The 14,596-nt window shown below is 35.4% G+C and overlaps 3 protein-coding genes across 3 annotated transcripts; 1 reads left to right on the plus strand and 2 right to left on the minus strand.

Annotated features, from left to right (window-relative positions):
• Positions 1-1,720: 1,720 nt before the first annotated feature.
• On the minus strand, positions 1,721-5,940 carry LOC108206778 (uncharacterized). Its single transcript, XM_017377184.2, has 7 exons — positions 5,650-5,940; positions 4,183-4,315; positions 3,412-3,494; positions 3,224-3,302; positions 2,890-2,999; positions 2,425-2,489; positions 1,721-1,945 (listed from the first exon to the last, which is right to left on the minus strand). The coding sequence occupies exons 1-7, from the start codon at positions 5,740-5,742 to the stop codon at positions 1,852-1,854; spliced, it is 657 nt and encodes a 218-aa protein (XP_017232673.1). The 5' UTR covers positions 5,743-5,940; the 3' UTR covers positions 1,721-1,851.
• A 502-nt stretch (positions 5,941-6,442) lies between these two features.
• On the plus strand, positions 6,443-7,558 carry LOC108206270 (glycine cleavage system H protein, mitochondrial). The gene is made up of 4 exons (XM_017376515.2): positions 6,443-6,743; positions 6,825-6,913; positions 6,983-7,153; positions 7,236-7,558. Exons 1-4 carry the CDS (start codon positions 6,653-6,655, stop codon positions 7,362-7,364), a joined length of 480 nt encoding a protein of 159 aa, XP_017232004.1. The 5' UTR covers positions 6,443-6,652; the 3' UTR covers positions 7,365-7,558.
• Positions 7,559-7,809: 251 nt separating this feature from the next.
• On the minus strand, positions 7,810-13,498 carry LOC108207841 (probable LRR receptor-like serine/threonine-protein kinase At3g47570). Its single transcript, XM_017378271.2, has 3 exons — positions 13,343-13,498; positions 8,320-12,004; positions 7,810-8,204 (listed from the first exon to the last, which is right to left on the minus strand). Exons 2-3 carry the CDS (start codon positions 11,003-11,005, stop codon positions 7,810-7,812), a joined length of 3,081 nt encoding a protein of 1,026 aa, XP_017233760.1. The 5' UTR covers positions 11,006-12,004; positions 13,343-13,498.
• Positions 13,499-14,596: the final 1,098 nt, after the last annotated feature.

Raw genomic sequence — 14,596 nt, forward strand, 5'->3', positions numbered from 1 at the left:
AATATTAATTTACATAAAGTTAAAGTGGACAAGTTTTTTGAAACATATTTTTTCCTTCTAAAGTGGACGGTGGACATGTATTTTGAAAGTACTAGCTAAAATACCAACAAATATTAAACGAAATGAGAGAATAAGAGGAGCAGTAGCGGGCAAAGTCAACGCTGGCACAGTCGAGGTTAGGACAGGTGGAGGAATATGTTTGCTCTTGTGGGCCTTTTGCATTGTGTTTGGTTCAGTTACCATAACACCCCTACTAAGTTGCCGGTTACCATAACACCCCTACTAATAAAATACTCCCTCCGTCCCAAAATACTCGTCACTTTGACTTTTTGCACGTAATTTGATGTGCAAATAAAACATACTTCTATATATTATTTTTCAAATTTTCTTTTTCTGAATAAAAATATAACATCCATATTTTTATTCATAGAAAGAAAATTTGAAAAATAATATATAGACATGTGTTTTATTTACACCTCAAATTACGTGAAAAAAGTCAAAGTGACATGTATTGTGGGACGGAGGGAGTATCGCATTTGGTTATTTTGATCGATTCTTATTCGAGTTTAGCCATATAAACGAGCTCAACAATGTTCATTTACTAAGAAATATGATAATTATTTATTTAATAAATGAATTTGAGTCGAGATGCTTGCCTATTTGGCTCTTATAATTCGGAATCATCTCTTACCTCACTCGACTCGGAAGAGAGATGATAATGGGACCGTTTTGGCAGGCTTAAAAGAAATGACTTCTTGCTTAAATTAGATAAGTAGAATACAAGTGAGAAGTAAATAAATTAATAAAGTGTTTGGAAAAGAAGTAGAAGCTGTAAGAGAGAAACTAGCATTCTCGGCTTCTTAAAAATGCTTCTACTTTTTTACACAAACAGGTTAAGAAAATGAGAAGTCAGAAGCAGCAACAAACATACCCAATATGTGTGCTGATGTGTGTGTGTAACTATTTTCACGATGTACTAACTTAGACATTTTAATATAAATCAGAAACAAATTAGCTTTAAATTATCCGGTGGTTGGTCAACGAACCATTGAATGGAAGTCCAGCAGGGGCAACGATATGCAGTGTGGGCAGCTGAGGATTTTGATGACAAGTCTATGTTGGTTGATATTTAGCAAAAAAAAAAAAAAAAAAAAAAAAAGTCTATGTTGGTTGATGGTTAGGAAAGTTAACGTTGGAAAAAGAAAGACAGATAGGGACTATTGACTTTTCTCGTACGTAACAGTTGGGGAAATGATTCATGTCAGCTCGTTTCTTACGTGCCGTCAACGTTTGGCAATGCAACGACTCCCCACTCTTTTTTCAAATCTAAACACCCCACACAATGCGCTCTCTGCTTACTGCAATTTTCATGTGCATGTGCTCGTTCAGCTTTTAACTCATTTCGTATACTTTGTTTTTAGTTACTACCAATGGATTTTGGTCAGTAGTCTGAACAACAAGGTAGTTGATCAGCCATGAAATTGACTTTTAATATATCCACGTCAATCAAGCATTGAAATTTCACACATGGAAAATTCAATCCCTTTGACAAACGGATCACTGTCGAGCCAGTCATAGAGTTGCCACGGCCCATCCATCCTTCTGTGGTTATGAGTTGGGACATCTTGTTGTTTGTATATGCGTCGTAACATTATGGATAAATCAGAGCGACCAAAATATCTGCCACGATTTTCTTTTGTGTGTATCAACATTTTGCTAATTAAAAAGACCAAGCCGCGGAAGAATCACTGCTGCTATGACATACACAATTTTGAACAAAGTCTATCTTATACATTCTGTACAATTTAACAGATCATTGATATTCATTTTTGCTGCGAAATAGCACAAAACTTATAATTGACCTGCTCGGATGTCTCTATCAACACGATCTGCATTGAATGTTCCAGGAAGTTCTCTGAAATCTTCGTTGAAGATAGAATATGCACTGTAGAGGAGTAGAGATAGCCCGTATAAGAACAACAAATATTGATCTGAATAACAAAATTGCAATCATATAAATCGCAAATAACTAGGATGGAAATGATTATAAACACACACTAAAGCTACCACACCCCTAATCCACAAACAATACATACTTGCCAGCTAAAAATTCATACCCTCACTGTACTACAACCCGCAAGTGCTCGATATACCTAAGACTCTAAGAGCACTACCAAATGACTATGCAGCTGTGAACAGTCTTTATTCAAGTTCCAAACTTCCAATTGAACATAATGCTGTTCTTTCTTGCAAATTTGTTATTCCTGCTGGAAGAGGGGGTCTCCAGGTATATAATTTAGTGTACAAAGTCTTTTAGAAATTCAAAAAGCTTGGGATGTGCATATATATTGGTTCCCACTCTCAACACTATACTTGTTGAAATACACAAGTCATGCTCGCTCAATATCTAGCTTAGGCACATACCTCATTTCACCATGTTGTCGTTTTCCAAGGTTAATGAAGATAATAACAAAGCCTGTCCCGAGTATCTGAATATACAGACAAGCAGTTAGTGACACAAACAGTCAGGTTCAATCTTAAAGAGTTTCAAATCATTTATATCATTTCTTGTTTCCAAATTGCATATGGCAAAGTTTTTTCTGCAGCTTGTTCCTAAATGATTTTTTTTCGAAAGAATTGGGTCTCTTTATATAGTCGTCAATTTTTTATTATAGCCAAGTAAGAAATCAAACTCGAGCAACAGGTGAGAACCAGGGACTGATAAGCAAAACTAAGGCTATTATTGAACAAAGTTGATCCACTACATACATTAACATCACAGTAGAAGCCCTAACCTTTTATGGTTTTGAAGACGCATTAATTCCAGCACAATTTCGTTTGTCTTGCGAATACATAAAAAAAAACAACAAGAGATTCCAGTATACTTACATACAGAGGTCCAACGTCCCATCTATGGGCAACAGGTGCCAAGATGAACCACAAGATGATTATGACCCACATTTTTAGACTTAGAGAGGATAATGCCAGCAGTAGAAAATCTAATGATAAGAAAAAATGCAGATGATCAGAACATACATAGTCTATAACAAATAAAGGTCATACACGACATTATTTAGCCAAAAAAAAAAGAGGCTCATACAGAATGTTAACTGAAAATGTTATATACAAAAGGAAATAGATCCATATGGCTGGACAAAATTCCTATAACATAATCGAGGAATAAAAGAATCAGAAAGCCTTCAATGTAAAGAGAAAAACTTACCTGGTAGCTTTAACTTGTCATGCAGAAAATTGAAAATTCTTCTTTTCCATGCACTGGTTGAATGCGGAAGCTGAAATTTCTGCATTTCAAAGACCAAAAGGAAAAGTGATGATGCTTGACAAAAACAAACACAGACCATCTTTTAATTCCAGAAACTAGGCAGTAGGCAATACATAATCAGTTATTACCAAATCATCGTCATCATCCTCTTCTAACCCATCTCTCCCATGTCTGACAGGTGGCTTTGGTTTGACAGCAGCAATCATGGAATCTAGAAAGCAACAAGACTAATCCTTGGTTTAAGAATTCAAAAGAAAAGGGAATCCCAGGCAGAAATATGGATTGCAGTATTGTACAAAACAAATAAAAAGCAAAATTTTCAAAAATGCTGGAATATAAGCTTATCGATAAGTCCTAACCCATAATATAGGAAAATCATAAGACATACAACATATTGACAAACTCATGTATTCATTAGCAACAATAGTTGATGAAAGGCCGGATTCAAGAAGCTCATAATATCGCATAAACTCCATCTCTATCATAATAGCAAGATCAGACAAGTCACACAAATTTTCTCAGATATGTGATCAACGACTATGTTACATACCGAATAGATTTTATTAAGTATTGATCACCTCATAAGATCTATCTATTAGATTAATCATTTACCGTGGTAGCCATCCTTAAGAACTCAAACATTTGAACATTCATAATTCCTACTATACGGACAATGCTTGACATTTACTCAAAGAATTAGCCAAATGAATTAGGTTGGATTTTGGTACTTGAGTTGAGTGGATCATGTTACATTCCACTAACCTCAATCACAAATTTAAAGAAAATGTTTCTATAGTTATTTCTCAACAAAGAAAAACAAAAGCAAAATCTATTTGATTATTAGTATGGAAAACAGTACTATTCGCTTATAATCATGAGTATTAAATAAAATGACACACCTCCATCACATAGTTTAATAAACATATGATTCCCGTCTTTGCTGTCATGCAAAACCTTCCCATGCAGAATAAGCCTCAAATTTTCAATAGGCAAACGTCGACTCTCAGCAACCAATTTTCTGAGATCATGAACCTAAGAAAAAAACAAAAATCGGAAATATATCATGAGCTGCATGACAGTATGCATGCTCCTAACGAGCAAAGGTTAAAAAGTTAATTTCTTACTATAATACTATGTAAAGAAGCTTGGTAAATCATGTACTTATGGGGTAAAGTAAAATGCAAAGATTTGATTTATTTCTATCCTTTATATTTACTATGGAAGAAGAATCCAAAAAGTGGTTCTAAATGCCACATAAAGTCAACTTCAACAAAATAGTATGTGTGGTGGTTGTATTTTGTAAGAAAGTGCTTTTTGAATGGGTTTTCTAAAACACTTCCAAAATGAAAATATTAATCTTAATAACAGTTTGTGGATCATTTCCAACTAGAAAAATATCTTAGGATATTCCCACAAAATATAACAATATTTATAATACAAGCCAAATGCAGCAATGTTGGCAACTTTTGTCAGTGATCAATAATCAAAAGATTTACTGCTAGATTCACCAAGCAATATCTATCCAATCATCAACTTTTCTTATATAAAATGTTCAAAATACTTGGTCTAAATTCTTGGAATTTTGATGTTAACCACTAACAAAAACGCGATTCACTTGCATATTAAAAGTCAAACATTCTAATTATTTTAAATTAAACCACATATGTGCAAAATACAAAATTATTCAATCATATATGTCATAACGAAGATGAAAGAGACTTAAACTTTAATAAAGCTAGAATGAGGCGAGTTGGAAAGGACCAATTGTTCCTAGAGAAACTTGCATTTTTATTCAATTGAATGGATATACACAATTGTTTGATCTCTAGTATCTACATACGCACAAGCTTTCATACAAGGTTACAGAGAGGATCAAACTAGCAATCAATCAGATCTTCCACTGAAACTAGTTGATTAAAATGTGTTTGTGCCAGCGAAGTTAATAATTTAGGAAAATGGGCAGTGTCCACTCCGCTCCAGAAGAATGACTCAGACTTTTTTTAATTATACTCTGAAACATAATGTCAGTAAATTGCTCTTAAAATTGATGAAAGCATGAGTAAACAAAACTAATTATAATTTACAAATATTTCTCTGAACACTTAACCAAAGACCTATATTCTAGGTTACTCCAACTATCACATTAGGCCTAAATATCCACATGGGCAGTCCATAAATATCCTAATTATCCACATAAGCACATACAAAACCGAATAAACACCAACAAAATTCAACAAAAAAAAACCCTAAATCAAGAAACCCCATCAAGATTCAAGACTCACACAAACACCACATTAGCTAAAAATTAAAAAGCTATACAATCAGATATGTTCGGTATGTATATAAAGAGAGGTAAAGATACAAACCCTAATGGAAGAAGGTAGATTTAGGCGAGTTGGAGGAGAAGGGCCAATTGTTTTGAGTGTAATCTGCACTTTGTCTTCAACAATTTCATTCATCTCAACTTGATGTATATGTATTTTATACAGATGTGTATGTATATACAAGATTTTATACAAGATGATCAGACCAGATCTCCCAATGCAACTAGCCGATTAATTGAAGTTGTATCATGTTTGTGTTCTTCAGAAGCGACGTCGTTTCTAAAGTGGAATCGACGAGCCTAGCCCAAAGACTAATTTAGCCCGATGTATCGTGACTAGAAAAAGAAGAAAGATTTCGATTTTATGACTGTATTAATAAATTCGGAATGTTCAATTGACAGCTATTTCTAAGTTACCGTTAGATTAACAAAATCTCGAACTTATTACTAGAATTAGCAATTAGGTATGGCCGATTTAAGATGCCCGAATCTGTTTATGTAAATTTAAAAGTTTTGTGATTATACAGTGCGCGACTTGATATTTTTTTTTTGAATAATGCAAATTAATATAATTTGGTATTTTTAAATTGAATTCTGTGATCAAATATGGTACATTTTGACTTATAAAATTTTAAAATTGAATATGTACATATTATCTTGAAAAAATTATTTATTTTTATCGAATAAGAATATAAAACGTTTTTTAGCATTTATTTAGAAAATAGGAAAATAAATATTTAACCAAATATTACTATATTAGATACATAATAAATCAAAGATATCATATATTGTAAACAAAATAATAAATGGAGAGAAAGAGGTCATGAAGTCACCACACAACACAAGTGAGGTTGGGTGTCTGGAAGTTGGAAGGCAAGAGTGTGGCTTTGAAGGATGAGGCTTTGAATGTGCACCATTCATCAAAGATAACAAATATAGCCATAGCCTCAGCTAAAGAATAAACTCTTCAAATTCACCAAACCTTCTTCTTTTCCTAGTATAACAAGTAGCCACAGCAACAAAAAAAAAGATATATCAAGCTCAAGATGGCTCTAAGAGTGTGGGCTTCTTCAGCTGCCAATGCACTTAAACTCTCCCCTGCAGCACCTTTTTCACTCTCCAGATGCTTCTCTTCAGGTACTAAAACTATTAGCTTTCTGTTTACATTTGAGTCCAATTTGCATAATGTAAGGTGTTAATGTGCATGGATGTGTGCAGTTTTGGATGGTGCCAAGTATGCAACTTCACATGAATGGGTGAAGCATGAAGGCTCAGTGGCTACTATTGGCATCACTGACCATGCTCAGGTACATTTTCAAGTAAGGTGCTTGTTAGTTAAAGGCAATTCTAGTGACTAAGGGTACTTAAAAATACAGGACCATCTCGGAGAAGTCGTGTTTGTGGAGCTCCCGGAGCCTGGGGCTGCAGTGACACAAGCCAGTGGCTTTGGAGCTGTAGAGAGTGTAAAGGCCACCAGTGATGTGAACTCCCCAATCTCGGGAGAGGTTGTGGAAGTGAACACAAAGCTCACCGAGACACCTGGATTGGTAACCTTATGAATTTTGTCCATCAGTTGATGTTAATGAATATTCCTGTGACTAAATATTTTCTGGTTTTTGATGTCTGAAGATCAATTCAAGCCCGTATGCAGATGGATGGATGATCAAAGTGAAGCCAAGCAATCCATCCGAATTAGAATCCTTGATGGGTCCGACAGAGTACACAAAATTCTGTGAAGAGGAGGATGCTGCACACTAAACTCTGCACTATGGTCTGTTTTTCTACATGAACTAACTGGTTGAGCTGTTAAGTTCAAATGTGACAACAGATAGAAGCGTCAATTTGATATTGTTGTTTGTTACTTTATTGCTTCATGTACATTAAGACAGTCCTATTACCACTTCAATGCCTGCAATCTTTCAGTTGCTGCCTATATACTTTTCATTCTCTTAGTCATTTCCTCCTTATATGCCTACTACAATGACAATAATTGACCGGTCCTATGTTGAAATAAAACATTCAGTGGCAGCTTAGAATGTGTTGCAGACATTGACATACTGTAATATCACATTGTATTCGAATGCTATTTATATATTTTTCCAGAACCTCAATAAACAAAGGAGTAAATCGAGTTAGTTATTCTTAATAGCACAAAATTACATAAATACTTCAAGAGAGGGAGAGATTTCCGCTCTAACCCTGTTTAAAGCCCTTGCAGCAGAAGTTTGTCTTTAGCCTCACGTAGCTGCTCAATAGCAACACTAATGCCAATGCGTTCTTTTGGCATTTCAACTGAACATAAAACCCCAACTTCAAAAACTGAAGCCAGGCAGCCTTCCATTCTACTTAATATGTGACTCCTGCTAAGTGACTTGTGCTTCAGGGAGCAATGATCCTCGCTCTGTAGTATAATCTGGGGATCAACAATGTCCATCACTCTGTGCGGAAGGGCCTTCTTGACATAATGATGGAGATTATCAGCATGATCCATTAATATGTTGCTACCTGTAGGTGTTTGCCCGGAGAACATTTCCAGCAGAAGAATTCCATAGCTATACATGTCGCCTTCTGCGGATATCTTTCCTCCCATTCCATACTCTACATAACAAAAGGTTTATTGTTGACACAAGTCAATGTTCTGCAAATATAACTCTATATGCACATGCCATCCACAATGTTATATATTTTTATAGAAAACAATAATACTGCTTGCCTGGGGGGACATATCCAACAGTTCCTCGAACACCGGTTGAACTTGTTTGTGCGTGATTGAAGTCACTTACATTTGTCAAAAACACTCTGGATAAACCAAAATCACTCAGACGAGCAACGAGATCCTCATCAAGAAGAATATTACTTGGCTTAATGTCACAGTGGATGATTTTTTTGGGACAGTGATGATGAAGGTAATCCACCGCCAATGCAATATCAATAGCAATATTTATCCTCTCGATCAGAGTCAGATTCCTTTCATTTCCTTCACCAGATGGACTTGGATGTAACCACTTGTCTAGGCTCCCGTTTTTCATGAACTCAAGAACCAACGCCTTGAAGTCATTGCCCTTATTATCAATGCTAGAGCAAGCTGTAATGATCTTGAGGAGATTCCGGTGACGAGTATTCCTCAACACCTCACATTCTGCCAAGAAATTCTTGTTGGCTCCATGTACATCAACATTTAGTACTTTCACGGCAACAGTCTGTTGCAATGAATCTAGTTTGAGAATTCCTTTGTACACGGAACCATATCTCCCCTGGCCTAGCAAATTGTCTTGGGAAAAACAGAGTGTTGCTAGCATAAGATCTTGATACGTGAGTCTAGGGTATTGGTTGTCCTGCAAAACTATAACGGGGACATTCTGTTGCTTGGACTTCTTGATTCGGTAGAAAACAAAGACAATACAAGCCAACAAGGTAGCAAGAGGTAGAAGAACTACAAGGGGTATTATTCTTAGTGGAAATTCCCTTTTCTTAGTTTTCAATTTTTTTGCAGGACAAGAAGGCAACTGCAATGCTTTAATACCTCCGCAAAGCCCATGATTTCCGACAACTGAAAAAGCACTGACATTTGAGAACAAACCTGTTTTAGGCACCTCGCCTTCAAGTTTATTGTGCGACAGATTGAGGAACTGAACCAGGCGAAACTCCCCAAGAAAGCGGGGAATACTTCCTGACAAATTGTTATTTGAAAGATCTAGAAATGCAAGACCTTTTAAGGCTTTGAAAGAAGATGGAATTCTACCTTCAAATAGGTTTTGCCCCATGTAAAGTTCCTCTAACATTACACAAGCACCCAGACTAGTGGGTATTTTTCCTGTTAGTTTGTTGTCTGAAACATTTAGGTCAACAATATTTATCAGTCTCCCAATGTCGGAAGGCAGGTTCCCTGTCAATTTATTATGATCCAAGTACAGACGAATAATATGAGAAAGCCCCATAATATGCTCAGGTATCACCCCACTGAGGTGGTTGCTGTGAAGGCTCAACCCTTCCAGCGATGAAATATTATAGATCGACTTAGGTATCCTTCCATGAAGCATATTACTCTGCAAACTGAGGAGAAGTAATCCAGTAATGTTGCTTAGGCAAGCTGGAATTTCTCCTGAAATGTTGTTATAGCCTAAAGACAGACTACCTAACTTGGACAGCGTACACACTGATTCAGGAACACTTCCTTGTAACAAGTTTTCGTAAAATGTAAGATATGTGATATTGGAAAACTTCCCTATATCCTGGGGTATGCTTCCGTGGAGGTAATTGTAGGAAAAGACCAATTGATCTAATGCTGTTGAGAGATTAGCGATGGAATTTGGGATCTCGCCACTGAAATCATTTGCTTCTAGACCCAAAAACGTTAGACGGGTACTGTTGACCAAAGAACCAAGGAAACTCAAGCCACCAGGTGCCTGATTATGTCCAAGTTGATTGTAGCCTAGGTTTAGCCATTCAAGATTCAGGAGGCTTCCCAGATCCATCGGTACAGGACCTCTAATGTTGTTAGAAAACATGTCAAAATAAAGAAGCTTTGAGGCATTAGTTAAGGATGTTGGAAGAGGCCCTGAGAAATTGTTTTTTGCAGCATAGAATATTTGAAGATGAGGAAGAGTGAAGAAAAAATCAGCCGGAAGCCTTCCTTGTAAATTATTAACAGCTAGGTTAATGTAAGAGAGCGACGAGGTGTTGTAACGTGGCAAGGGGAATGTACCTGACAAAACGTTCCCTGCCAATCGAAGAAATTCTAATTTCAGAAGGTGGGAAACTTCTGAAGGTATGTTCCCTGTTAGATTGTTTGTGCCTATATCAAGGAAACGAAGAGATGATGCATTCCCAATCGAAGAAGATACTGATCCAGTGAAATGATTTTTATATGCATTGAACACAACAAGTTTAGACCAAGATGAGAATGCAGTTGGTAATTTTCCTCCAAGATTGTTTTCTTCTATACTGATGTTTCTTATATCTGAACAGTGACTTAAATTCATCGGAAAGGTACCTTGAAATGAATTAATACCCAGGTGAAGGTATCTTAAGCGAAACAGTTTACCAAATTCTTCAGGGATTGAGCCTCGAAAGTTGTTTCTCTCAAGGTAAACTGCTCTGAGAAAAGAAAGGTTTCCAATATGAGGAGACAAAATACCGTCCAGTTGTTGAGATGAGAGGTCTAGCACCGTTACTCTCTGGCGTCTACGGCTGCATGTAACACCTTCCCACTGACAGAAGTGGATGGAATGGTTCCATGAGCTCAGCACACCATTTTGATCTCCTGTTATGTATGCCTTGAGAGAAAGCAAAGCTTGTTGGTCTGTGACATTACTTAAAAATGTCGCAGCAACACTGTTTCTACAATTTGAAGAGGCTGCTAATGTTGAAATAAAGAGAACGACAAAATGCAAAACCATTGCGATAAGAATTACACAACTTTTAGAGATGATTAGTTCAGGTTACAAGATAATATACACATTTAAAGTTTCTACAGACTGCTATAAGTACTGTGACACCCCTTAATCTACAAGTAATAAATGCTTGTGGACGCTGAGAGAATGCTAAGTCTTTGAGTTTACCATTTCATCTAAAGATTGATTCGTGGGCTAATGGAATTAAAGCTTGGACTTAAGACTGTGATCCTGTTGGGTATATTATTTTGAAGACGAAAGCCTAACTCGAAACGAGAAACTGCACAACTTAGCTTCATCTACTCCACTAGTCCCCAGTCCCCACAAGTATTATTAGTTTGAATTTAAAGCTCTAAGGATTGCATGACCAAGTCAACTACTCCCTCCGTCCCACTCCGTCCCACCAGGTCGCATACATTGGGGGACGGGGCCAGCATGCATTTTAACGCTCTGTTAAATTATCGCTTGCCTTTATTCAAAAATAATGATGATAATTTTTGCGTGAAAAAAAATCTGAAACAATAATGTAAATGTCTGTTGTTATAGAAAGAGAATTTCATGTTGGTTATGTCATACAGTTGCAAGATTTTGCGGAGATGCAACTCCATGTAACTTGACCTCACCACACACCAGAACTATAGAACAAAGAACAGACTGATACAAACTTTACATGCACAAGGGAGTTCTACAACATAATGAAACATTCAAGTATCTCCCATTATAAGAACAATATTATATACCACCCTCATGGGTGCCCATTGCACCTTGTCTGATTTGAATCTGGTGATTGCTTACTAGAAATCGAAATCAACTTGGACCTTATATCATCAACTTCGTCGGTGCTTATTTCAACAGCCTTGTTTTCGTTGTCAAAGTTCTCAAATGCTACAGAATCAAATTTTTTATCAGGTACCGAGTCAGAGATAGTGATTAGCAATTCTCTAATAAGATCTAATGTTGACTCCTCACAAGAAGCTCTGTTATCCATAAAATGTAAAGCTTTTCCTGAAATCCAAAAACAGAACTTCACATTAGACAAAAATCCTTGTAGTATAGAAGTGGCAACAGGAGACGAAACACGAGAAGTTACTAACACTAACATGTATAAGAATCACTCTCTTTTCTAAAATCAATTACTATAACGTACTAATATACTATCACAACATGTATTTCTTGAATTCCAGTGTGATTATTATAAGTCAGTTAATTAGTTATTTTGGCATACATAGTACAGACAACAAATTCACATACATGAACTAAATCCAATGCGTAGTTGCTTATAAACAATCATGATTTCCTCTCCCTATCAGCTCTTCTTTTTAAACAGATTTTTTTAATCCAGAACTGACAAAGAAATCACATAAACACTTGTTGTCCCAACTTCCAATCAAAACAATTTACTCCATTTAATCATCTAAAAAACCTAAATGCTTGTGATCAAGATGGGAACTTTTCCTAGAAAATAAGTGAGCAGTTGGCAGTTATACTAGGAAACTCTCGAATTCGCAACAAATAGTATTCACCAATATCATCATCAAAAAACCACTTTAACATCAATCCTTACCCCCTAAAAAGTTCATATATAGCTAAGCTTCACCAAGAACATCAAAGTTCAATCTCTTTACTTTTTTCTTTCAAGATTTCAGTACCCAATTCATAGCTGTAAAAAAAGAATGAACATTCACATACATGAACCAAATCAGATGCTTAATTGCTTAATACCAATCATGATTTCCCATTTCTATCAGGTCTACTTTTTAGACAATTTACGCAGATTGTTCAATTCAGAGCTGACAAAGCAATCACATAAACACTCATACTTGTCCCAATCAAAACAATTTACTTCATTTAATCATCCGAAAAACCTAAATGCTTGTGATCAAGATGGAAACTTTTCCTCACCCACATCAAGATGGAAACTTTTCCTCACCCACATCATCATCGAAAAACCACTATAGATTTCAGCTTTTCCCCGTCTCACAAACACTTTAACATCATCCCTCCCCCATAAAAAAATTTCAGCACATATCTAAGCTTCACCAAGAACATCGAAGTTTCAATCTTTTTACTTTTTTCTTTCAAGATTTTAGTACCCAGTTCATAGCTGAACAAAAAGAATGAAAAATCAACAACCCCCAACTCAAATTAGCCCTCTACAAACCCACATACATGAATTCTAAACCAGACCCAGATTGTAGCTAATCTTAAATTAAACCCTTAATCCAAAACAGTAAACAATAATTCATCAATATTTTTCAAATTTACAAATTATACACACATATACATACAGATAATTAATAAAAAATAAAATATATAAGCAAGAATGAAGAAAAGGGTTTGTACCTTTGGTAGAATAAGCAAGAACGGATTTCTTTCTGTCTGCTTGGCAGAAAAACCCTCTCTATATGGGCCCCTGTCAAATTCTTGGAGGGTTTTATTTTAATATTATTATTATTTCCGTATTTAATATTTTTATTTCAATCTCTTGGTATTTTGTTGTAAAATTTATTTTCCTCGTTTGAGATTCACGTTGTGAATATATACTACTGCTCACGTGCGTCCCTCACGTGACTGCCTTCTGGATACTTTTTGTTTTTGGACATCTAGTTGGCGTCTGATAGCATGTTTGACTAGTTAGCCTGGAGATTAAATAAAAATACCAAAATTCGAGTCAACTAAAATAAATATAAATTTTTAGAATTTTGTCGAAATTTTTCTGTCTAGGAAGCCAATATTAATCATGAGATTATTAAAGTTATATAGATATATGATGAAAAATAATAATATTTAAATAATATATTTCAAAATCAAAATACAGATGGGAATACATAAAGTTTGACCATAAAATAGTAAAGACTTGACCTCATGATTTAAAATGTGAACCAGCTCTTATCTTAGCTGTCAACAACGAATTTCTCTTTTGCCAGGGCAAATTCCAGCCATTTGAGGTGCTTAAATTCTAGAAGATCAATTTACATTCAGGCAAATAACAACGGTCACTTCCTGTCAAAAAAAAATAAAATGACAACGGTCACTATTCATGCGTACCTCAAATTATGTTTTAATTTCTTTAAATATTATGATAATCAGAAAATTAATTTTTAATTAAATAATATATATTTTTTATTTTTATTAATATGAGTAAGATATCATATATTATCAACTAAAATTTAGAAATAAATTATAATTTTATTTAAGATTAGCCATTTTCCCTGATATAATAGTTTCCTTAAATCAAGTCTTGAGTCCTGACTATGAACAGGGGCGGAACCAAGGGGGGCTAGCCCCGGCGCCAGCCCCGGCTGAGAAAATAATAATAAGTAAAATATATATTTTTTCAACTTTTTAGCCCGGGGACAAATTTAAAAATGATTATATATAAAAAAAAATTAGCTCAAATTGAAATTACATTTCTCTGAAATGGACCAAGTTTTGTTAACAAATCAGCTGGATAATTTCATTTATGATGTGCAAAATGATAATAGTTTCTCTGAGTTTCAAAATATTGCAGAGCTTGCTATTAAGATGGTCGGAACACATAGAAGTACAACTTATCCTTTGGTTTACCGTCTCACTGGGTTAGCTTTAATTTTAACT

Source organism: Daucus carota, chromosome 2 (genome assembly GCF_001625215.2).
Source record: "Daucus carota subsp. sativus chromosome 2, DH1 v3.0, whole genome shotgun sequence".
NCBI classification, from domain to species: domain Eukaryota; kingdom Viridiplantae; phylum Streptophyta; class Magnoliopsida; order Apiales; family Apiaceae; genus Daucus; species Daucus carota.